Here is a 25,006-nt window from a genome sequence, read left to right on the forward strand (position 1 = left end):
AACTTGACTATTTCGGATAGCTTAGATAACATTGTTAACTCATCTCACGTTGCCTCATGTGGGTTAATGAATGAATAATTCATACAAGCAGCTCAATTGCTAGATCTGAAACTCCGGTAACCCTTAGCAAAGGACAACAATCTGTTCCATCAGCATTGGTGAAACAAAAAGTTGTGTCTCCCTTCTGCAACGCTGTAATCATGCAGTAATATCATCATAGAGCAAAACTTGGTAAAATTACATTGTCACCAACGTAAAGTTTTGTATGCGAGTAGTCTTTCCTAGGATTTCACTTTGAAACAGTTTGAATATAGACTTCACATAGTACCCTGATATTCTGCTTGTAAAGCCCTGTTCTGTAACCAGATAAACAATAGCCTATGAGCCTATGATAAACTCTAGAGTAAGCCAGTGAAATTGTGCTCATAAGAGGTTTCAGGTCAAAGGTAAAACCAGCTTGAATTACATGTACAGAACAAGAACAAAGTTCAATTGTTGGAACGGCGTATGCCAGTCATATAATGGATCATGTAAGGAACAGAGCTGCTTGACTACCAAAGGGAAGGATGTAATGGAATGCCCACGGCCATCAGTCTCTTTTGGGGAGTGTATCAACTCTAGCTGAAGCTGCAGTGGGATTTTGTTTGTAGCTCCAGATATACTCCTGGAAGGCATATGCATCATGTGCACCTGTTACAGACTGGTGTATCTCCCCTCTTTGGTCAGCAGTTTTCTATAAGCAGACTTAATTCTGGTTTCTAAGCTCCTGATTTTCTGGGTCTGGACAGTCAGTCACTGTTGATTGTTCTGACTCTGTTAGGCATGTTCAAAGGTGCTATTTTCTCCCATGATACCTAGCAGTATGAGTGCTTCAAACACCAAAATAAATGTCAAATCTTTATGCATGTATGTATACTAATATATACAAAATTAGCAAGAACTCTGTTTAATCCTTTATCCTGTGAAGCAAGATAGCAGAAAAGTATTATCCCTTAATAAAAGTAAGTACTGTGAGTGCACCCCTCCTCCCAGAGGTTTGGCTGTCTGGGCTGAGAACTCAGGAAGGCCTGAGCTAACTATCACCATGAAGCACAGGCTGGCTACTCCCTAAGGGATGGGAGCTGGGAGCTGAGGGAGACCCCAAAAGCTTGCCAGCCACAGACCTGACCAGGCTGTCTCACAGCCTCTGAGCAAGATGAGTAGGACCTGCTCAGGTGTACTGGCTTTGGCTGGGATAGAGTTAATTTTCTTTATAGCAGCTCTGTGGTGCTATGTCTTGGATTTGTGACCAAAACAGCATTGATAGCACACCAAAGTTTTAGTTATTGATGAGCAGTGCTTATACAGCATCAAGGCCTTTTCTGTTTCTCACCCCACCAGCAAGTAGGCTGGGGGTGGGCAAGAAGTTGGGAGGGGACACAGCTGGGACAGCTGACCCCAGCTGACTAAAGGGATATCCCAGACCATATGACATCACACTCAGCAATAAAAGCTGGGGGAAGAAGGAGGAAGGGGGTACTTTAGGAATCACAGAATCATGCAGGTTGGAAAAGACCCTCGGGATCATCGAGTCCAACCATCAGCCCTACTCTACAAAGTTCTCCCCTACACCATATCCCCCAGCATCTCATCTAAACAATCCTTAAACACATCCAGGGATGGTGACTCCACCACCTCCCTAGGCAGCCTATTCCACTATCTGACCACTCTTTCTGTGAAAATTTTTTTCCTAATGTCCAGTCTAAACCTCCCCTGTTGCAGTTTAAAGCCATTCCCTCTTGTTCTGTCACTAATTACCTGTGAGAAGAGACCAACACCAACCTCTCCACAATGTCCTTTCAGGTAGTTGTAGAGAGTGATGAGGTCTCCCCTCAGCCTTCTCTTCCTCAAGCTAAACAGTCCCAGCTCCTTCAATCTCTCCTCATAGGATTTGTTCTCCAGGCCCTTCACCAGCTTCATTGCCCTCCTCTGCACTCGCTCCAGCACCTCGATATCTCTCTTGTATTGAGGTGCCCAAAACTGGACACAGTACTCCAGGTGTGGCCTCACCAGTGCAGAGTACAGGGGGACTATCACCTCCCTACTTCTGCTGGTCACACTATTTCTAATACAAGCCAGGATGCCGTTGGCTTTCTTGGCCACCCAGGCACGCTGCTGGCTCATGTTCAGCTGTTTGTCAATTAGAACCCCCAGATCCTTTTCTTCCAGACAGCTCCAGCCACACTTCCCCAAGCCTGTAGCCATGCATGGGGTTGTTGTGGCCCAAGTGGTGTTTGTCTTCCCAAGTAACCATTATGTGTGATGAAGCCCTGCTTTCCTGGAAACGGCTGCCTGCCCATAGAAAGTAATGAATTAATTAATTTTTGGGTTTCCTTTCACACCCAGCTTTTGCTTTAAACTGTCTTTATCTTAACCCATGAATTTTCTCACTTTTACCCTGCTGATTCTCTCCCTCATGCCACTGGAGGGGAGTGAGCAAATGGCTGTGTGGGACTGAGCCGCTCAATGGGGTTAAACGACAACACCATAAATGGCAGCCAGAGTCAAGTCGGAGCCAGAAATGCAAGTCAGCAATTCAGAGTTAGGATCAGGCCCTCTGAGGGTAACATGTGATTGCCAGGCAGGCCCATAGTGATGAGGAAGGTCCAAGGTCAGGCTGGGACATCATCCTGTGGGTCAGGGTCTGGGCCCAGATTAGCAGGCCAATGGCCAGTCAAAGGCAGGGTTGCGATGCAGTGACAGCTGTAGCTCAGGCGGGATCCAGGAACTACAGCAGCACCTTAGATCAGTTCCCACGGGAAACTGAAGACTTCCTGCAGTGCTGTCTGGAAGGGATGTGTCTGGCAGGGATCTCTCCAAGGTCACCAGAGTGAGGGGACAGTCCTCAACTGTACTAAATTGGCCCTGAGCACAGGCAGCCAATCCTCCAGGAGAAGGGATGGTCTTAGGGCCCTTAAAGCAAGTATATTTCATAGCCCCAGTAACCAACAGCTGCTGAGAGGAGAAAAAAACTAATTCAAGACCTGGGAACCCTTCTCATGGTCTGTCAAACCAACTTCTTGCTCCTTCCAGCCTTCTTTGGCTCTTTCCTCCTTCTACCAGATACTTACCGTTTCTATACTGAAGCTTAAAAGCAGCAGGATGATACAGAAGGGAAGCAGAAGGGAATGCTCAAAGTTACCACATGCTAGTGAAAAAGAGGTAACAGCATGTCTCTTTCTTAAAGAAGTTAGGCCAATAGATTCAGAAATTCATCCTAGATTAGTTGCTTGGTAAGTAAATAGCATTAAGATTTCAAACAAGAATTAAGGCAGATGTCCAGTAACAATTATTTAATTGATGAAATTGCTGGTAACGTCACATAAGAATGAACACCCAGAATCCTCTGCAAGTGACTTTTCATGCAAATCCCAGCAAGCAGGCACTGAGCCCACAGGTGCACACAGATCCATTTGAATATCCATGTCCTTCCTACCCCAGCAAGGAGAGGATCCCAGAGCGATTACTTTCTGAAGACCTGTTTTCTGAGCATCTGCAAACTACTGAGAGGCATCCCCCCTTAGTACCTTAAGCAGGTGGAACCTACCTTAACCATTACTTATAAGAATATCACTAGTTTTTCTTCCTGACCCCTAATAAAAACCTGGGTTTCCCTGGCTTTTCTTATTTTTGTGACAATCAGGTTTTATTGCAAGTACGCTTTTAGCTCAGTCAATATTCCTGTTTGAGCTAAACTGCCATAAAAAAAAAAAAAAAAGACTGCATATCATGTAAAGTTAAAACCCATTTCTCTACTACTGTTTACACCTTAAAACTCAGGTTTTTTTCCCTGACTTTTCTCAGAACTGAAGTCCTCTTCTCCTGAGGAACCACTTTTTCTGGATGTGAAGTTAATAGTGAGTCAGTGAGTCAGCAGACAACAAGCTTCCTGAGTGAAGTCAGCAGACGCTATTTTCCCCCTATTCTGTAATACAGAAGGATGTGTCAGGCAAACACTGCCAGAATGCTATATATATTTACCGGAACCGCCTCATACTTCATCTTTGACCTTTCCCCTAGTTTATCTTTTTTTCTTTTTGTATTTTCCTAGTCTTTTGTATGAAAACCAACGCCCTTGATTTTAAAAGTAATGAAACAGATACACAAATTAGGGTATCTTCTTCTTCATCCTTTTTTACCTGATCAGCTCTCTGATCAGTAACTACATTTATACAAATATTAAGGGCAGAACTAGTCAGGTAGCAGAAATACAATAATTTATTCCACTAAATAATTAATATCAGTACTTCATTTGTTGCTAAATCCCTTCAGTGGGACCTACTTATAAAGCTCTCTTTCTGATAAAGCTGGAAGATTAATGGAGCTTCTGGTAGAAAACAATCATCATGACTTCCTTTACAGGCATGTAATATTTCTCAGAACAACTGCAACTAAGAAAAGCGAAGCAAAAAAACCCAGCTCCATGCTATTGTTTCATAAGAACTTTCACATTTTAGAACCACTAACAGTGACATCTGTAAATGTCATTCTGAAGAAAAAACATTAACTGTCCAAACCCACAAGGGTCTTCTCAAAATGTAGTATACACTATTTGGAGCACCAAACATTCTCATGGAAATTATGCTAATAAAACTAAGTAACAACTATACTCAGAATGATTTTGCAGCAATAATTGATAAAGGATATAGGTACCTAATTAGGAGTAGAAGAACATTTTTTCTTAAACAGCCACCCCACTTCTAACAGTCAAAAAGAGATTAAAAACTTGTTCTTGCCAAAATTCTTAACTTCACTCATCTTTGGATTATACTCCAAGTTATCTGTCTAACATCCCTCAAGGAGCAGGCAGAGATTCCAACAGGTATTGCATGAATGTCTCAGGATTTGGAGGCCACTCTTGTATGACAGTTATTCTGAGGAAAAAGATTGTATTTTCTAGGTTAATGGCAGATAATGTTTTGTTTAGATCTGAATCAAAACATTTAAAAAAAGCGTTGTGCTGTAAAATGGCTGGTATTCGTAAGCTGAGACGTCATTTTAAACCATTAAAGTACACATAATTTAATACTTTTGATGCAAAGGCTCTGTTCCCCCAGGGTGAAACAGTCTCACAGTCTTGTATTTGCTTTTGTAGAATGACTTAACTTTCATGCTCACTTTCACATCCCTTTCTCAAAAGACAACCCTTATGAACTTACTCAAATTGCTCGAGTCTATTGGCTTCCAGGCAAACTCTAGTGCAGCCTGTATTTGAATGAAAAATGAGTAGACATGACCTATGGACTGTTACAGCGAGTAAGTAAACAATTCATAAGCCTACTAATTTTCTTCCTTCTTAGAAACTATGGTGTTAGCAGCTTTTCAACATTTTTCTTCTGATACTGTTGACTTCCTAGCTTTTCTCACAAAGCTTCAAAGTACATAAATAACTTATAATGCTAAATTTATTTTCTTGTTCTTTCACGTTATTGTGTAGGAATCTATTTTAATTGTTTCATAACAGCATCTAAGTTTTAGCTCCACCCGTGTGGTACTAGAATTCTTTGCATATTCACATATTGCTTATCAGTATCAGTGAAGTGTGGAAAGTTGTAGCTGTATCATGGCTAGACCACATTTAATGCTCCATAGTGAAATGAACTATTCATAAAATAACTATTCAGAAGTCTTGACAGTTTCTACAAAACTAGTGTTTCTTTTTAGGTAAGAAGAGAGGTACAGTATCGTGAATGGTAGTCAATTTTCAGATGTATATCACCCACTTCTTAGAATGATAGGTACCTCATACAATATGCTCATACATATGCTCTACATGCTCAGAAGCTCTTATGTTTATTATTTCTTTGGACTTTTGTGTAAAAGTTCCTTCTGCACAGCTGTATGATTTAAAGAATAATTTCAATTATTTATTTAGGAAAACTTATTTCCTATTTCTCTTTACTGACATCTTAGATACACATAGTAGCAAACTAATCTTCTGGTAGTTTATAGGTATCATCTTGATACCATCTTGCAAATCCTACACGATTTTATAACAACAATCAAAATAATAGCTTGGTGTCTACCTAGACCCCCAGGGCTTTTTCTCTAAGCTGCTCTTCAGCTGGTTGCTCCCCAGCATGTGATGGTGCATAGGGTTATTCCCAGGCACAGAGCTTGGCACGTCCCTTTGTTGAACTTCATGAGGTTCTTATCAGCCCTTTTCTCCAGCCTGTTGAGATCTCTATATAGCAGCACAGCCTTGATGTGTACATTTAAGAGCATGCACCCTGGAGTTCTGAAAGTAAACAAAAAAGATCTGAGTTGGCATGTCCATTAAAAGCGATAGTCCTGCCTTCTCCCTGGCATTGTCTTTTTGTTGCTGTCTCTACCTCTGCACTAGCCTACTCTTTTAGACTGGCAGAACAATCTGGACAGCTGCTTGGTTAATTAATTTGCAGAATTAATTATCATGTTCCTAAATTAAACATTACTGTCAGGTTAAAATTGTCATGACCTATATGAAGACCTGTGCTGACACTAAAGATTAAGGCAGCTGGGACAGAAGCAAGCTGCAGAGCATAAAAATAGGGATATCCACCTTTTTGTGTGGCAGTACTAGTCTGACTCAGCTTAGAGCACTCATTGAATTTCAGCAATAATGTTTGCCTTTAAAATTTCAAGATAACAAATTAAACAAGCTCCAAAAAGCCTGTGGATCTAGTTCAGCAAAGCTTTTGGGGAGTCAACAGCATAACTCATGAGTCAGATGAAGTGCAATATTTGGGTCTACATAGAAAAGATACATTATACACAAGATTAATGTCAGTACTGTACACAGAGTTACATAACAGGGGCAATGATTTCAGTATGCTGCAATTATTTCTTGATTAGTGGCAAGACTGGTATATATGTATATGAAATATACATCAGGAACATGAGTACAAAAACAGGCTTTAATTGCACTCACCAGCCCTATAATAATAATTCTTCATGTTTTTCTTCTGAAACCTCTTTCCCCAGTGAACTAGGTGTTTAGCTGTCTTTGTTCAAGATCTGGTCTAATCAATGCAACTGTGCAACCTTGGATGAGACTATTGTTAGAACAGCTGTTGGGAAAAAGAGCTGTGAGAAGCATCCTCTGGGGCCTGCACCCATTCACCAGCTGGCTCAGGAACTAGATTTAAGTGCAATTTCTTGCTTTTGATCCTTACCTAATCAAGGAATGATATAAGTGTCTTCTGCCTGGATTTGTACCTGACTGATCCTGAACCTGCCTTGCAAAATAAAATTCATAGAATCATTGATGTTGGAAAAGACCCTTAAGATTGAGTCCAACCATGAACCTAACGCTGCCAAGTGCACCACTAAACCACATCCCTAAGTGTCACACCCACAGGGCTTTTAAATACCTCCAGAGATGGTGACTCAACCATCTCCTTGGGCAGCCTGTTCCAATGATTGACAACACTTCTGGTGAAAATTTTTTTCCTAATACCCCATTTAAACCTCCCCTGGCACAACTTGAGGCCATTTCCTCTCGTCCTATCACTTGGTACTTGGGAGGAGAGACTGACACCCACCTCGCTACAACCTCCTTCCAGGTAGCTGTGGAGAGCGATAAGGTCTCCCCTGAGCCTCCTTTTCTCCAGACTGAACAACCAAACAATCCCTCAGCTGATCCTCACAGGACCTGTTCTCTAGACCCTTCACCAGCCTTGTTGCTCTTCTCTGGATGCGCTCCAGCACCTCAGTGTCTTTCTCATAGCGAGGGGCCCCAAACTGAATACGGTATTCAAGGTGCGGCCTCGCCAGTGCCGAGTACAGGGAGACAATCACTTCCCCAGTCCTGCTGGCCACACTATTTCTGATACGAGCCAGAATGCTATTGGCCTTCTTGGCCGCCTGGACATGCTGCCGGCTCGTATTCAGGCAGCTCTCATGTTTATGTTCATTTAATCTATCATATTCAAAAATTATTGGGTAGCCCATACAAGACTAATGAAACAAACCAAAACCAAATAGTCAATTTTGCCCTCAAAATTCTAGAGAGAATGCTGTTGCAGACAGCAGTGCTTAAAAGTTCCTTTGCAGACTGAGTAAATAACACAGAATCCACATGGTTGCAGTGGTATCCTTCACATTTTTCTAAGAACAGGTATATCTATCTTTCTTTACTTGCAATTCTAAGGGAATTTTTGATTGAAAAATGCTTCCCTAGACCTGTCCTGGTGTTATGGTATGACACAGCTGGCATTACCAGTAATTCTAGTACATTACCCTTTGGTTAAAGTCTAGAGAACACACAGCATAAAGCCTGTCACTATCAGGAGTCTGATCAAAGTTGCACATGAAAGTAACAGTTTTGTTGTGCAATTCCACATATATCAGCATAAAAATTATCTGTACAGCGAAACAGTGGTTCAAGAAGAAATTATTCAGAAATAAGCATACCATGTTGCATAAGACATATATGAAACCTTTAACCATACTAGCATGACAAAAGTGCTGCCCAGTTCAGCACAAATAATTGTTGAAGGGAAAAGTTAATTCTCGTTACATTAGTATTGCTATGGATGTGCTAAGCAGTTAAGATTAACTAACCATACTAATTCTAAAAAATTTCTGTCCTTCCCTGGGTAGCTATTTACTTGCTCTCTTCTAAGAATCTTTGTTACTCCTACAAAATACTAAGGATGGCCAACTCTAGTCACATGGCTACTATGATATCCCATTCTTGGAGGGCAAGCAACATCAACCTAAACTACATGAATTTCATCCTGACTTTTCAAGACTCCTCAAACAGACTAGATTTCACTGTGCCAAGGGACAGGAAGAGACTCTTATCTAGAGGGTAAAAGCCTGCAATGGACTGAGACAACTAACCAGGACAGTTTCACTTCAGGAGAAAATATTCTCTGAATGAGACTCCAAAACAGTGACAACCAGTGGAGATGGTAATTATCATCTCAGTAAAAACAGCATTAGGCACTACTACAGCAAATGATGGTTTACAATTTCTGTCCCTCAAATACCACAGAATAATGAGTTATTTGACAGAAATACTGTTTTTTCATAAAGTACAGTTTTCTCCTTAATAAAACCAGTTGGAAGATTTGCTTCTGCCTTGCCGGTATCATGTTGCCAATTTGACTATATTTTATGGCGTACAGTTTACAGGCTTTTTTAAACAAAAGACATGAATTAAACATATTAAAAGAATGCTGGCTTCTACATTTGTATGTCATATATGGAAAGTAGCATGTGTCACAACAGAAATGAAAGTTTAGACAAACACAGTTTTAAATACCTTCTTACGAATGCCACACACATCACTAACAAAATCTCAGGACATATACAAAAGGCTATAGCATGAAGGATGGTGGGAGGCAATCACCAAGAATTCTTCAGATTATCTCCATGGAATATGAACCAAATAGAAACTTAAACAGCATCTTTGTCTATGTATAATAACCACAAACATATTTACAGAGTTTTGTAAGCAGTAGCTATAATTTGAAATATTTTCCCTTCTTCTACAAAAATCACACTACTGCTAACACATTTAGTATTTGTTGTGCTTCCTCTCACCACCACATGGAAGAATAAATCCTATAAACTGCAAAATTGTCCCCTTCCTCCCCTGCTTCAGTACAGTTGCAGATTCTGTGAATTACAAATATAACTAGGACATTCACATTTCAAATTACAGCCTGCTATTTTAACTGTATCTGTGTGCAATAACACTGTCAATGCAACATCAACAAGACACGACACATATAAATTCATTTCAAGTGTCAAGACCTCCCAGATCATCAATTTTAGCCTGTTTTCACTTAAATATCAACATCAAAAGGTAGGTAGGTAGATAGGTATTAAGGTCCATGTGATAAGCAGGTTTATCTCAACAGATATTTTAGTGCAGCAATCCAGATATATGAAGAATACATAAGATGCAATCCAGTAAAGCGCTTGAACATTCATTTAACTTAATATAAACACACTGATTTTGGGGATTTCACTACTGTACAAACATGCTTAAATCATCTTTGCCCCTGTGTTACACTCCTTTTATAAAACACGATGGTCGTAAGGATTCGCACAAAGTCTTAAAACACTGTAATACACATTCCATGTTCTGTAGAATATTAAGCTTGATGACATCCATAATTAGAGAAGCCTTCACTCTTACAATTTTGTGGCTGATCTTATGAATATATTTTCAGCTTATGAAAATATTTTCAGACATGATTTTAGTGTCTGAAGTTTCGTGAGAGCAGCTTATATAAAAAGGCCACACTCTCAGGGGAAACTGAAAGCACATCAAAACCAAATAGAAGCAGGGATAACTTGATTGAAAGAAATGAACTTTCCCATTTACAGAATTTTTAGCTCCACCTAATGGTCAGAAAAGATTTTCCTGTCCGCCTCCTATTTGCTATGTAATCACTATTTGAAGACACAAGTGAATAGGGTGCATCAAAGCAATAGACATCATTATATCAAAATAACATTATGAGTAGGACTTACAGCAAGAATAACCAAGAAGCACCAGCACCTTTACCTCATACAACCAAAGCTAATGGACATTTGCTATCCTTGGAGCTGTATCAACGTTTAGCATGGCAGTTTCCAAAGACTAGGGCATGCTGACTGTTAGTGCATTTGCATGCTAAACAATAGGAAAGATCCTTAGTGGGCAAAGATTGATAGCACTCGAGGGAACTACATGAACTTGCATTGATACAGATCTGGTTGTTCTATTTGCTGAAGCTTTGTTCCATATTGTACAAGTTACCTGTGTAACATGCATTCTCTAGATAAAGTCCTTCACGCATGTCACTCAGTAATATATGTACTAATTCATTAGGTACTTGCAGGGGTTTGTTTTCACCAGGCATGAACTTGGAGCATAGACCATCAAGCCAAGTCACTGACATGTTGAGAATCTTTTTTTTATGTATATATGCACAAATACTGTATTTACACCAATGCATGTAATGAAAAACATCTTTCTTTTAAGTTTTGAGAAAAACAATGGGAAGGTACCAAGGGTTGCACAAGCTGGATTCTTATACTTTGTCCTTTTCCAAAAAATAATGCTGTTCTCACATATATAATATCTGAATCCATATGCACTATATCTTTACCAAGATACATAGAGTACCTTCAATAGTGGTAGATCTGTATGGAAAACGTTTTAGTATTACAGTAAGTTCCATCTTGTAATGTGCCTGTGGCTCTAGATACTAAAGCACCAAAAATGGGGAGATTTGGTTACAAATTTTCTATGAAGGACCTGAATACAGCTAAAATGTGATCTGACTTGTTTAGTCATTAGCTCCAGGGAGAGGCAATTCTGTTCCAGACTGTATGCAAAAGCAGGTAACGTCTCCATGTTTCCCTCCTTGGTAATTTGATGGGAGATGAACATAGGTGACACAATTAAGATTGCTTTTGCTCTGCTAATAAGAGAGTATCAAAAACAACTAGTAACATACCACAAGATACTTCAAAAATCATTTTATACCCTATTCTGTTAAATAGGATTATGTCTTAATGTTAATTCTAACTGCAAATACCGCTACTTTCTTTCCTTGGGAATTTATGTGCACTTTCTATTTAAAAATAGAAAAAAAACCCAACAAGATGAGAAAAACAGCATTAGATAGACAAGAAGAATGAGAAAACCCTACAAATACATTAATATGTGCTAACAGAAATACTTTTATTAAGTCAGAAAAATGTAGAAAATAATGTTTTAAAAATTCTTAGTTTGTTCAGAATTGAGAAGAAAGCTTGCTGTACCTAAAACACAGCTAGTCCAACTAACTTTTTGTTACAATGCATTGTCATTAGCATCACTTTAAAGATAGGCTGTTCTGCAAAAGTTTGTAGGTGTTTAAAAGAAAAACAGTAAACTCATAATGAAATACATGAAAATATGCAATATACAATACCAGTTTCTCATTAAGATACTTAGTGATCCAGATTCTAATCACACTAAAGCTCCTTCACATCTCTTTTAACAGTAGAAGGAGCCTTTCTATTTCTAGAGTTTTGCAAATAAGAAAACTTACTATTTTGGAGACGTACATATTTTAGTGTACGAATAAGTAAGTTTAGACTTCAAGCTACAGTACAGAGCTATTCTGAAATTGGTTAAGATTGCTATACACGTATTAAACTGTCCATATATGCTTGTAATATAAAACACCAAAGTAACAGCTTCTGCTGGTGTACAACAGTATCCAATTACGAACATATAAAGGTCTTTATCAAATATTAATCACTCCATCATTTAAAATATACTCAGAATAACAAAAATGAATGTACAATCAAGGGTTTATACCTTTCATGTTTTGGAAGTTCAAAGAATACTAGATTTATATAAAGTTTGAGTTCTCGTCACACATACATTAAAAAACATGAATATTATTGTACTGCAATAAGTACCTTAGAAGATATATATCCACCAAATGTCATACAGCATGTGACATCAGTCCATGCTCTCAGTTAAATCTAGTTACTCTAAGCCTGTTGTGCTTAGGCAACACATAAGCAAGGCTGACTAACGTAGCAGGGAACTATTTCTGAACCAATTCATATCAGTGTATTTCACCCAGTGCTAACCATACATTTATTCATGCTGTTACTCATTTTATTTGTAAAATAACATTTGCTTTTGGAAAATTCAAGGAAAATCTGTTGTTTGTATGGGTTTGGATTACCTCAGATTGAAACAAAGTCTTTGCAGGGGTTTGCAATGTCTCATGTATAAACCCACATGACAGTTAGATGAAGTCTGAAAACACTGTTTTAGCAGAGAAATGTTTTTCTATTTGAGTCCTAAGTTTTCTAGTTAGTCAACAGTAATGTAAAATTATAACAATACTTTGCACTTTTGATGTATTTTTATCCTGATATCTCACAATGTTACAGAAAATATTATTTTTACAATGTTCTGATTAGCATAGAGATTAATGAATTTATGCAAGCTAGTTCAAAACCCCAGGGGAGTAAGTAGAAATACAGTGGCTGTATGCATTTATTGTGCCTTTGTGATATGCTCTGCCTACTACCTTTTGCTGTTTCTTTGAAAAGGTATAAATGAACAGCACAGATCTGGAACATATCTGGACATTTCACTGCCAAATAGCACTAATTTGATCATATACCTAGGCTGTCTCTTAGTTATGTGATAAGTAACAAAATCAGGAAAGAAGTGGAAAACTGTAGCAAAGATTCAGCAAAAAAGCACAATGAGCAGTTATGCTTCTGAAAAGAGCAAGGAGAAATCCATGGAGCAAAGAGAACACAAACTTCTAAGGTCATGACTGAAACCACCACCCATGGTAAACTGCAGAGAACTCTATTTGTTTACTTCGGAAAGATGAAAGGCTAACTCACTCCAGAGCCAATGACATAAACATTGGGTAGGGAGATATCCTGCCTCATTACTCACTCACCTGATGCCAGAAATATGTTACAAGGTCATTCCTCCCAGCTTTTTCAAGCAGGAGGTACAAAACTTGAACAGAGAGGCCTCTGGGAATGCTGCAGTCTTTTGTGTTTAAAGGAAAACACCATTAGCTGAGAAGATAAAAGGTGGCACTTATCTAGCTGTTTACCTCTGAAGCCCTGAGAGAATCACTTCTGTAGGACTCTCCAACAGGATCAAATATTCCATTTCTACATACAAACCAGCCTCTGCACCCAGTCTATTCTCACATCTGACTTTCCCACCTTTTTCCCTGTAAAGCACTTAGTAAATGAGAAAGGAACTGTGAAAGGAAAAAAAGAAAAAAACAACACACACATATACCCCCATCTGCTGTATTTATATATGCTTGGGAACACAGGACCCAACTCCATTATTTGCACCAAGTGATTATTTTTCCCCTTGAGGGAAGGGTCCCAGGTAGGTGCTTCAGGATTAAAATCATAACAGTGGACTTCACTTCTAAATCCACTTAGTTGCTAAGTTCACTTACCCTAAATGTAAATTGTTAAATTTTTTGATAGAAGCCTGAACTGTCTGGATGAGACAGCTCAACCTGCTGTCCCACAACTCCAACAGTACTTATCTGCTTCCATAGTAACAAGACCTGCTATGAGTATGCAATTGCTTTTCAGAGGTACTTTCTGAAGGACTCCTTAAGCTGACTGACTAGCTTGGGAAAGGAATGCCTTTGCTGATGCCTTTCTTTTGCTAGCAAAAGTATTTGTGAAGCCACAAGAAAACTAAACCTGTGCTTTTTTTTTTTTTTTTAAATATGTTAGTTGCCTGGGTTTATTCACTCCACAGGAACACAAACTGTCTTGCCAGCATAAAAGAGGTAAGAAGAGAACTAAGAACTAGGCACTGGGATGTGATAGAGGCCTCCTGCATTGGCTTGAACTGTTTTTGGAATCACAACATGAGTTAATGGGTCTCAGACTGCATTAAGATATCTGTCTCTACAGATATACCAGAATTAGTCTTCATTAGTATGTAGCCAAGAATCTTAGCATGACAACTGCTTAATAGGAAGCTTTCCCCCCCATATGTATCCTCACAGAGTGGGATGGCTGAGGACACATGGCTGTCACTGAGATGGAGGGGTAGAGACAGAGGACAGAAAAGTAGTGAGAAAGCTACACTCAAGCAGCAGAGGCCTGTGGTTAACATTCAGGGAGAAACCCCCCACTCCCACTGAGGAGTAACTGATGCCATGCAGCTCCCAGACACCTGGGTTCATAATTGAAGACCCTCACAACAGCTCGAGTCCCCAGCCACCTCTCGCTCCCTTCTCAGAAAGCATTTTGCACTTTCATAGTGTAAGAATTGTTGCTCCTCTAATTCTTAAATTAAAGTAGCAATATAATGATAATGTTTATGTGTACTTGCCTCCATTTCCTTTTGTGTTTTTTTCAGTTTTCTAGGAGCATGTCCATTTCTAGCAGTATCTGTGAGACTTAACAAGGAACATACAATTAATATTGACAAAGCTTTCTGCATCTATGTTTTATCTTTCTGTAAAGGATAGATAAAATAACAAACTAATTTTGCTCACTGTTACGCACTTCCAGTCAGTGTGCACAGGACCAATGAAAAGCTCTATTTTTTAAAATAAATGACCTAATGTTAGGAGCTAATCATAGATGTCGAAGCCAAGAAAAATCAGTAGCTCATATTGCCTTCTTTAGACTACACAGGAGTAAACAGTGTTTCCCAGAAAAGGAGCCAGAAATTAAATATCTACCATTTTTCAGTGGGTTCTATCAGTTATTATTACATGGTAAGGAACTATGTCTTATTTCAAATCTGAGTTTTTATAGCATTATATTCCAGCCATTATTTCTTGTTGTTTTTCTGTGAATTAAAAAGTCTTATTTACTCTTTGTGAAAGTACTTATTTATTCTAATCAAGTCAACTCAGATCTTTTGATAAACTGAGCAAGTCACAATCTTTTAGTCTCCTTGTAAGACACCTCCTTGAGATACTTTCACTGTGTTGTTGAAATCATAGCATCTCTAAACGAAACTATGTAACTGTTTTCTCGAACACTGCCCTTTTCAGTATAAACTTTTAATAGATATCTTGGCAACCCAGTATTCCCCACAGTTGATAACCATTTCTGCCCCAGACTATCAACATCTTTGGTTTAATACAAATCACTATGATATTCTCCGTACCTTCACTGTTATTTTATGTATGTTGCACACATTATATAATGTGATTACAAGAGAAAGTGAAACCAAATCAAATTCATAGTCATTTTGCTGTCATTATTGTATTACAGAAGTCTCAATGGAACAAAAATAGTTATCCATGATGGCTATTATAAGAAAAACAGTAAAGACTTAAGGAGAATTTCAGGGTCTGTGTACTGAACTGGTTACACGAAATGAGTTTTCTTGAAAAGAAAATTAAAAATGAGGTTATGTTACTAAACACAGACAGGCTGAGGTAAGTACATACAGGTCATCAGTCAGATTAGATATTGTGAGGGACAGAGTGAGTCAGCATAAACTGGCCCAAAGTTTAAAACCAAATTTGTGTTCAGAGAGATTTCTATTAGGATAGGATCAAGTATCTCAGCAATTAAGGTAGATCAAAAATCACATAAATCACAAAGCTGACTGTACTTACAAAGTGACTTGTCTTTTTGTGTTTCTATTCGTGCAGGCTGAGCGATCAGGTTTGACACTCAGCAGCATACAGAACATTCAGTTGAGTACAGAGAAGTGGCTGTTGTGTAACAGCAAACCCAGGAACATGCTAAAAAGACAAAGCAAAAGCTAACAGCGAAGACCAGAGAACAGAGAGTCCTAGCAGAAACACACATTGGAAGAATCTTGTGCTTATTTACAACTCTAATTTCTGTGGGTTGCCAAAACCAAGAGGTGCCATGCTCACTCATTTTTAGCAAGAGTAACCTCTCTTTTTCAACTGCTGAGGACTCATATAAGAAATAATACTAGAGGGAACCACAAGCATTTTGAAAACAGTTCTAAGACCCATTATCTTCTAAGCTGGTCACAGAGAGACTGTAATGGAAAGCTTTTAAAGGCAAAGGGAACACAATGTTTCCAGAAAAATAAACAGAGAAAGCCTCAGGAAGATAACCATTTCAAAAATCCTATCATGTTTTATGCAGAGAAGATAGAAATGACTTGATTTTTTTAAATAAGTAATTTCAAAGTATTCAAGAATTTAGGCCAGTATTTTAAGCAGCATATATTAATTCATTAAAGACTATAAAGAAAAGGATCCTTCTGCTCCCCTGATGGTATTTATGAAGACCTTTCCACCAAGAAGAGCCCGTCTAACTTAGGTTTTGATCTCGTAACACAGTGACAACTGCAGAAGACTCATCTCCCAGTTGGACTACTTGTCCAGAAGGATGCTGTGAGGGACAGTATCAAAAGCCTTACTAAAATCCACAAAAACTACATCCACTGCCTTCCGTTCCCCTACTAGGTGAGTGACCTTATGGTAGAAGGGTATCACATTAATTAGATGGGGCTTTCCCTTTGTGAACCCATGCTGACCATGCCTGATGACTGCACTGTCCTTGAAATGACTTCCTGTAGCACCCAGTAGGATCTTTTCCTTAATTTTTCCAGGTACTACAGTTAGACCAACAGGTCTGCAGTTCCCTGGGTCTTCCCTTATGCCCTTCTGGTAAATTGGAATAACACTGGCTAGCTTCCAGTCAGCAGCGACCTCCTTTGGTACCTTTGGTAGGTGATCAAGAGGGCTCCTGCTGTAACATCTGCTACCTCCTCCAGTACTCTGGGATGAATCCCATCAGGCTCCATGGATTTAACACGTTCAACTGACACAACTGCTCCCTTACAACTTCCATGAAATGCATTCCCTGCCTCCCCAGGGCACAGGCACGACCCTCTGAGCCTGTCTATACCACCACAGCTTCCCACCTTACAGAAAATGTGCCGTCACATTCGGGTAACGAGAACCACCTACGAAGTGAGCAGCCTTGTCTAGGCAGACGGCTGAAACGACCCGCCGAGATCCCTTTCGGACATTTTTTTTTTTTCCTGGTACAAACCAACACCTCACAGAAGCCTCAGCCGTGGCACAGGCCGGCGTCTGCGGGGACGGCACAACACAGGTCCTTAACCCCCGCATGCTGCCTGCCTAGAGGGCCCCCCCGCGCAGCCCCCTCTCCCTCACGCACACCCTCCGCCTCCCCGCCGCGGGGCCCAGGCAGGCAGGCAGGCAGGCAGGCCGGCCGCGGCCGAGAGCCAGGCTCCTCCCGCCGCAACCCGACGGTTCCCGGCGGCCGCCGCCCGCGGGCGCCCCCTGGCCGCCGCTGCGACTCCAGGCGCGCTGCGCGGCGGCTTCTTTCCCTCCCTCCCTCCCTCCCTCCCTCCTTTCCCCCCTCCCTCCTTTCCCTTCTCTTCTCTTCCCTTCCCTGCCGCTGCCGCCTCCTTTCGGGGCGGGCCCTGGACCCGCCTGTAGGCGTTTGCGGGGGAGAAAGGAACATGGTGGCCGCTTCCTCCCTAAACGGGAGCGGCGGCGGGTCCAGCGGCTCCTGAGGAGGCGGCGGGTGCGGGGAGAAGCTCCGGACCGGGAGCGCCGCGACCGTTGGGGCGGACGAGGGGCGCCCGGTGGCGGCTGTCGGCGGGCAAGCCAGCGGCAGGTGAGCTGCTGCGGGAGGCAGGCAGGGAAGGAGGGAGGGCCCTGACAGGACAGGCGCTGGACCTGGCGCTTCAGCCGCCTTCCACCACCCCCTCCTCGGGGCGCGGCAAGGAGGCCGGCACTCCGGCAGGGGACCCCTCTCCCCCGGCTCCTTCCCCTTCCCCCTCCGCAGGAAGAAACTTTCCTCCTCGCCGGAGAGGGAGGGAGGTTCGGGGTGTTCCCCTGGCACGGAGCCGGTCCCTGGGAAGGGCTCCTTCCTCCCCTCCCCCAGCACAGCTTCCGCGCTGGGGCTGGCCCTTACCCTGCACCGCGCGGTGCTGGCCTTCTGGGCTTTTTTATTTTAATTCTTATCATGATTATCGTTAAAGTCCCCGCCCCCGCCCGCCGCGGCCGTTCCTCGGGGAACGCCCGGCTCTCCGGGCGGCGCTGGGCCTGCCGCGGCGGCGGGAGGCGCAGGTGACGAGCGCTGCAGGTGAGTCGTCGGGCAGCTCCCTCCTTTATTTCTCCATTTTTCTCTCTCTTTCCATGCTGCGGCTCCGCCCCTAGGCTTTAACCCTTGCGGGAGACGGAGGCGAGGCGAGGCGCTGGGCAGCGCCCGGGCGGCCCCCGGCGCTCAGCGCGCTGTGCCTAACTTTCATCTGAGCCGAAATGGAGGTCGTGAACAGCGGTGTCATGGCTGTTAGAAGGATTTTTGAATAGCAGGGGTCGTCCCTCCTCGCCCTGCAGCCCGGTGATAAAAGGCACCATTGCTAATAGTCATGCTATGCTTTGGAAGCTGATCCTGTCAGTAAGGTGTTATAAAACTTACTGTTTAGGTCTGCATATTTAAAAAAAAAAACAAACACAGAAAACTAGACCCATAACTTTTAATCAACCTGTACTGTATCTGGGGGTGTCTCATGTCTCTTTGCTGCATGACCAGACAATCTGTGTAGCAGCAGGCTTCGGTGATATGCTGGGGCCTTAGTATGTCAAATAGGGAAAAAACATTTTCTATAAGAAGCTGTCAGAACTTTAAATGTGATGTAAGCTGATTAACTGTGCTGTTAATGCCAAACATGATCTTCCGAGATGTTGGAGCACTACTTAACATATTGTTGGTGTTGCAGTATCGGTAAGGATGCAAAAACTGAACAAAATTATTTTAATCTGAATTAAATGCCTGTTCCATACCAACCTTTTTAATACCATTTTCTCTTCTGCTGTTAGATCAAGCATATTGCAAACGTGGATTGTTGTGCTAATTTCAAACTTAATGCCTGTGGCTAAACTTTTAGATCTGCAGGAGAGCTTACCTTGTAAACAAACAGGACTTGATCTTTCTTTTTTTCGGTAAGCTGTGTTAGTGTGACTTCTGTAGTATTTTCTTGGCTTATTATGATGTTTCTAACCAATATAAATTTGAGCCTGTACATGGACATGTTAGTGAAAAGAAAATTATTTGCTTTTAGTTACTTTAGTTACTACAGATTAACCACAAAGTTAGTAGAAGTTTTTGCACCAGTCTTTTTAAGGTAACATGTTAGAAGTTAAGGCAGTAAATGTTCTCTGTGTTCTTGGGGAAAAAAATAATGATGGAATGCAAAATAATTCATACCTGTTTGGAAAATGAAAATATTTTTATTTTTTTGTGAAAAGCAGTCATGACTGAGCTTTAGTGACTAACCAGACTAGCATACATATTTCAAATGCTTGGCATAAAGGGCATAAACTAAAAAAAAATCAAAGCTGTTAGATAGCTTGAGAATGCTTTTATTATAAATGCGACTGTAAGTCTTTCTTAAGATTTTTTTAAAATAATTGTCTGACAGGCTGGTTTTTACTGTTCCAGTGGATATGAAATACTAATAATGTATCCTGTCTTGAGTAGTGCAATGAAAGAGTTCAACAGAAATCAGAAATGTAAGTATTGGTATGCTTACATGACTTCTGACTTCTATGTTGACATGATTACTAGCACACATAGACATTACTGCTAAAATCACAGAACTTGATTTTTAAGAAAAATTATTTTATAAATTAAGATGGGCATTTTCTTAAATAGTTACGGATAAGTATAATGTTGTATTTGGCTGTTCCTTCTTAGATTAAGCTTGCAGTCTCTAGACCAGAGTAAAAACTGAAATCTTGAGCCACGACTTACATGTTTGTTTTCTTGTCTGAAGATGTTATGTGGGATTTCTTTCTGATCAACTTTTGTATTTTTTTGAATGAAAACCATCCAACTTGAGCAAAATTGGGATATCCAAATGGTGGTGTGGATAACATTCCTCTGACTCAGCATGTATGAATCCTCATTTGGAGTAGCAGTGCTACCTACAGTTGAAATACAGTGTTTGAAATGGTATCTTTTTAAGCTTGGTTCTTTCTTAGGTCTGTCTTTGACGAGTGGAGAATTGAATTTGGAATTCCACCTCAATATGCTTTAAGGACAAATAAGTTCCAGTGTTAGCCTTGATGCACATGTCTGGGTTTGCTTAAAAATACTATAGGAAAAAAGCCTCCAGAGAATGAGATGGGAAGGGTATATTGCCAAAGTTGTAAGGTAGTCTTTTGACTGTTAATGTGGTATCAGATGTCATATTAAGCTTTCACATAAATTTCAGTGGCAGCCACAGGCATAGAGCAGTATGTGTAAAGACCAGTATGTTTGGTGGTGGTCTTGCTGGTTTCATGTAGCAATGTCTCCTTTTCTGACTTAGCTTTCTGACTGAAATAACAATAAAAAGCACCTGCAACCTCTAAATCTGGCATATTTTTGTTTAAAGGTAGTTTGCACTGTAGAAGTCTATGTGGTAGAACTTTTTTTCCTGTGCTTGCTAGTCGTCCCAAGGCATGGATTAACCACCTTCAGCATGCTGCTTTCTTGAGTGATATTCAAGATACTGAAGATCTTGGTGGAGGTGACCTCTAAAACAGTTCGTGGGGATCAGAGTCATAGTTACTAAATTGCTTCCCATGTGCCTTGCCAGATAGTTGTCCATTACTGCTTATCCAAATTTGTAAAATGAGAATCAGTTTGCTGCACTGTGCAGCATGAGACCTGCTTTCTTCCTGCAGTGCTTCAGACTGTAAACAGAAGCCTTTGGATTTTTGATCTACTTTTGAGCCTCTGTTGTGCTACAGAGATCATCCCTCTCAAAATTGTTGCTCTTGCCTATGCAGAAATGTGATGCTGCTTCTTTCCCATTGCATCAAAAAGTAGTGGTGCTGGAAATACTCCATGTGTATTATCCTAATGAGTGCTTGCTTTCTGCAGGTTTGTGGAGATAGAGGCTCACAACTCTGACTTTAGTGCAAATGAACTGGGTTAGTTCAAGACTGTTTCTGGACTACGCAATAGGTTCTAGTAGAGCGTGACTGTTGATGTTCAGTTATCCTTGCGACTGCATCTGTCACAAAATATGCGCATACAGACTTAGTTATCTAAAGTTTCAGGAATACAGTTACACTTGTTATGCATTCCAAGCTGGAATAGAGCAGAAAGTTTTGTCTCGGTTAGTATCTCTCTCTAGTCCTTTGTTTCTGCTTACAGACTCTTTTAGATTATAAATCTAAAATTTGGTCCTGATGTTTAGTGTTTGCTTTGGCAGACAGGAAACTTGAAAACAGTTTTCAGAATAGCAAAGATTGTAATGATGTTCTCTGTTTATGCATGTGACTCTGTTTTCACTTTTTTTTTTTTTTGAAGAACAGCAAATTCAAAGTTGATACAGAGAACAGTAAAAACGTACCCATGACTTCTTGCTTACAGGTTGGCTTGCATGTCATTAATCGTTCCATTTGCTTTGTTTCAGTTAAATGCAGTGAGCCAGTTTTGCCTTTTTCTGCTTTCATCTTAACATTTTGTGACACTTCCTTTACTCTCAAAAATCTCTCTAAGGAGACTTGATGCTTTTCAAGCATCGACCAAGAGCCTGTGTTTCTCTGTCTAAAAGATGTTAAAAATAGTGTAAATCAGGGATTGACTTGCAAATTAAGTTGTTCAGTTCTGGCAGCAAAAGCTGAGTTTACAATTAGAAGTCTCCAAAGTAGTAGAAGCTTTCTTCCTCTTGAAATGAAAGTGTTTTCCAGTTATGAATGAGTTGCAGCTGTACTATGAAACTTTAGCCATTTTTCACCAGAGAGGCAGAGAGCCCCCTGTTTTTGCTTTCTCTCTGAACCTACACATTTCAGTGATAGCTTTGCCTTTATAATTAATTACAGTCTTTGATCAGTAATGCTTAAACTAAGTCTAGCCACTGATATGTTCTTCTGTGCTTCTCTTCTCCTTTCAAGTCTTTAATGTTGAGGCATTGTGAGACCGGTGAAAGCAAGACTTATTTTTTTTTCCTTTTTTTTTTTTTGTTTCCTTCCCCTGTTGGGCAACCCAATGCTGCTATTCCTGGTGTCACATAACATGGCTCCAGCCTTCTTTATTATTCTCTGGGGAAGAAACTATACTCTCGCCCAGATAAGAAACCTGACATAGGTAGAAGTCTTGCAAGTAAAATATCCTCCAGCCATGTCTATATAACGTGCAAAGCATATCTTTCTGCTTTAAGAAGGGATAAAAGTGTGGTTGAAGTTAGGAGAAAGAGAACCACAACTAGAGAGCAGCTACGTAGGAGCAGTGTATGAAGGAAAAGAAGTTCTAGCACTTAATTAATGTTTCAGGAAAAGCAAGAAATCAAGGCATCTAAAGCTGTATAGTTAAGCCCTGAAACTTCTACAGGATATCCGTCTCTGTCTAAGGGAAAGTTATAGAAAGGAAAAATAAGGTAAACTGCTGAGTCACAGCAGCAGGTTATTGAGTCAGGTATTCTAACCATTGAATGAAACTATGGCAAAATACGAATACTGGTGTGGCCAGTTCTCAACAGTTGATCAGCCAGCCGTCCTTGGAGGTAACAGCAGCAGTTCACCTGAACTAGGAAGTCATTTGTACCTATGCATTCGTTGTTTTCTTGATGCTTGAGTTCTCCCAGTAACATTTTAAGTATGATATGACCCTAGGTAATGAATGACCCTAATGAGAATATAAACTGCTGGGTATCTAGGTGTAAGCGGCAGAAAATTATGTTTGAAAGTAATATGAACTTAAATACACTGAGGTATTCTTTTTTTTTTAAGTCATAGACAATATCTTTTGCAGATTTTCTTAAAACAAATCATAATAAATAAGCTGTGTGTTTGCCAGAGGAAATACTTTCAAGGATGTGGATGGCCTGAGAAATGTTTAATATATGTAAAACATATGTGTCTTGTACCTGTTAAGCTTATGAAACCACCAGAGATGTGACTGAAGTGGGATATTGACAGAAGTTAATTTTAGCCTAGGGATACCCATCTTTCCCAGCTCACTACTTCTGCTGTTGTCCACCACTTTTTAGGGAGTAGTTCCCAGTGAAAGCCAGACTTTAGGTGCCCTCAATTATCATTTGAAGCTCTTCTTTCACGTCCTGTAGAAGGAACCTAGGAGCGCTAACCATACGAGGTTAAGTTTAGTTTTCCAACTAGGTCCCACAAACATCTACGAATAAAATTTGCATCTGGCAGCAGAAGGAAGAGCATGAGTCATTTTCTTGTAAACTTTCTTAAGTCATGAACTACTGTCATGTATACATGTGGTTTGTTAATGGGTGGAAGCAGTGCACCTCTTATTGGTCACATCCAGGTTTGTTTTCAGTTCTGAATATTAAAGGATAAGCAGGACATGAAAGAAAACTTCCTAACTACATAACCATGTTACTGTTTTCTCAAAGTTGTGATGAAAACAAAAAAGCAAGTCTGCATGTCTCCTGTACGATGTTTACTTTACTTAAAGTGAATTCTTGCAGTTAGAAGCATCAGTGAAAGACTTTATTCTGACCTTAAATTCTTGCATGACCATGGGTATGCATCCTTCTTATCTTTTTTTCTCTCTTTTTTTTTTTTTCTTTCAGTTATGCCTTAGGCTTTAAGTAATAATTGTCCCTGTATAGGTCTGTTTATGTTTAGTGATATGCTTATACTTTACCCGTGTAACAAAAGTTTTCCAATACTATCAAACTATGTAGGCAAACTTGAAGTTGTACTGAAGTATAAGGAAATCACAAGTCATAACCAGAACAGACTTTGCAAATGAAAAATTGGTGTTGCTGGTGGTGGTGTACTTGTAGAGAGGCTTATACCAGAGTTACCTGTATGTCTCTGAAGAGCAGAATTCTTTTGTGCACTCTTGGCTATGCTGGTACAGTTATTCTTCTAGGAATAAACCAAAACCTACATTATACATAATAAAAGGAGGAGTATGTTGTTCAGGGTTGGGTAGACCAAATAGAAAGTGTACCTTTGGAAAAAGGGACAGTATATGACCCATGCTTTCTTAAAAGGCAGTGTCATTTCAAACTCTGATGTGTATACTTTGTTGCGTTTCAGCTTTGAACTTTTTTTGTAGGCATCTTCTTGTAAGATAATTACATGGGAAAGCCTTAAATTCTTTTGGGTTATGATGACTCATTCACCGTGAATGTAATGACTAATATGACATTTCAGTTTATTTTAAAGAAAACAGAACAAATCCTGCACAAAGGCATTTATAGCTTTTCTTCTTTCTTCTGAGATTCAAATGTACAGTGTATGCACTGTTAATCTCAAAACTTCTCCTTAGTCTCTTTGATCTAACTGATTCTGCTGGAGAAATAAAAAAATCTTATCTAATAAGTAACTCCTCTAACTTTAAACTGTTTTCCTAGCTATATTAATAGGTGGCAGATGGACAAATCTGAGAAGGGAAAGTGCTTTGAGCCTCAAGTGCCTAATTGTCTCTTGTACCTTTTTAAAACTCTCATCCTTAACTGGTATGCTTGCTGGATTGCATGTCTGAATTGAAATACTTTGCATTTGAGTTGTCC

At 40.2% G+C, this 25,006-nt stretch overlaps 2 protein-coding genes across 8 annotated transcripts in view; one reads left to right on the plus strand and one right to left on the minus strand.

The window, feature by feature from the left end:
- Positions 1-16,205, minus strand: part of PLIN2 (perilipin 2) — a 43,140-nt gene extending 26,935 nt beyond the window's left edge. Inside the window, exons 1-2 of the mRNA XM_074811692.1 lie at positions 16,116-16,205; positions 14,870-14,936 (exon numbers count right to left, since the gene is read on the minus strand). The gene's annotated coding sequence lies outside the window, so the exon portion shown is untranslated. The remainder of the gene's footprint in view (positions 1-14,869; positions 14,937-16,115) is intronic.
- A 1,686-nt stretch (positions 16,206-17,891) lies between these two features.
- Positions 17,892-25,006, plus strand: part of DENND4C (DENN domain containing 4C) — a 72,069-nt gene continuing 64,954 nt past the window's right edge. For 2 of the 7 annotated variants that reach the window (XM_074811637.1, XM_074811636.1), the window contains exon 1: positions 17,892-18,132. Coding sequence is in view for 1 of the 7 variants with exons in the window: in XM_074811635.1 (XP_074667736.1) it covers positions 19,387-19,463 (77 nt within the window). In the remaining 6 variants the exon portion in view is untranslated. Of the gene's footprint in view, positions 18,133-18,544; positions 18,604-18,894; positions 18,915-19,340; positions 19,464-19,942; positions 20,034-25,006 lie in introns of those variants that run through there. The other 5 variants (XM_074811639.1, XM_074811635.1, XM_074811638.1 and 2 more) reach the window with 5 other exon arrangements.

Source organism: Strix aluco, chromosome Z, assembly GCF_031877795.1.
Source record: "Strix aluco isolate bStrAlu1 chromosome Z, bStrAlu1.hap1, whole genome shotgun sequence".
Taxonomy (NCBI): Eukaryota; Metazoa; Chordata; class Aves; order Strigiformes; family Strigidae; genus Strix; species Strix aluco.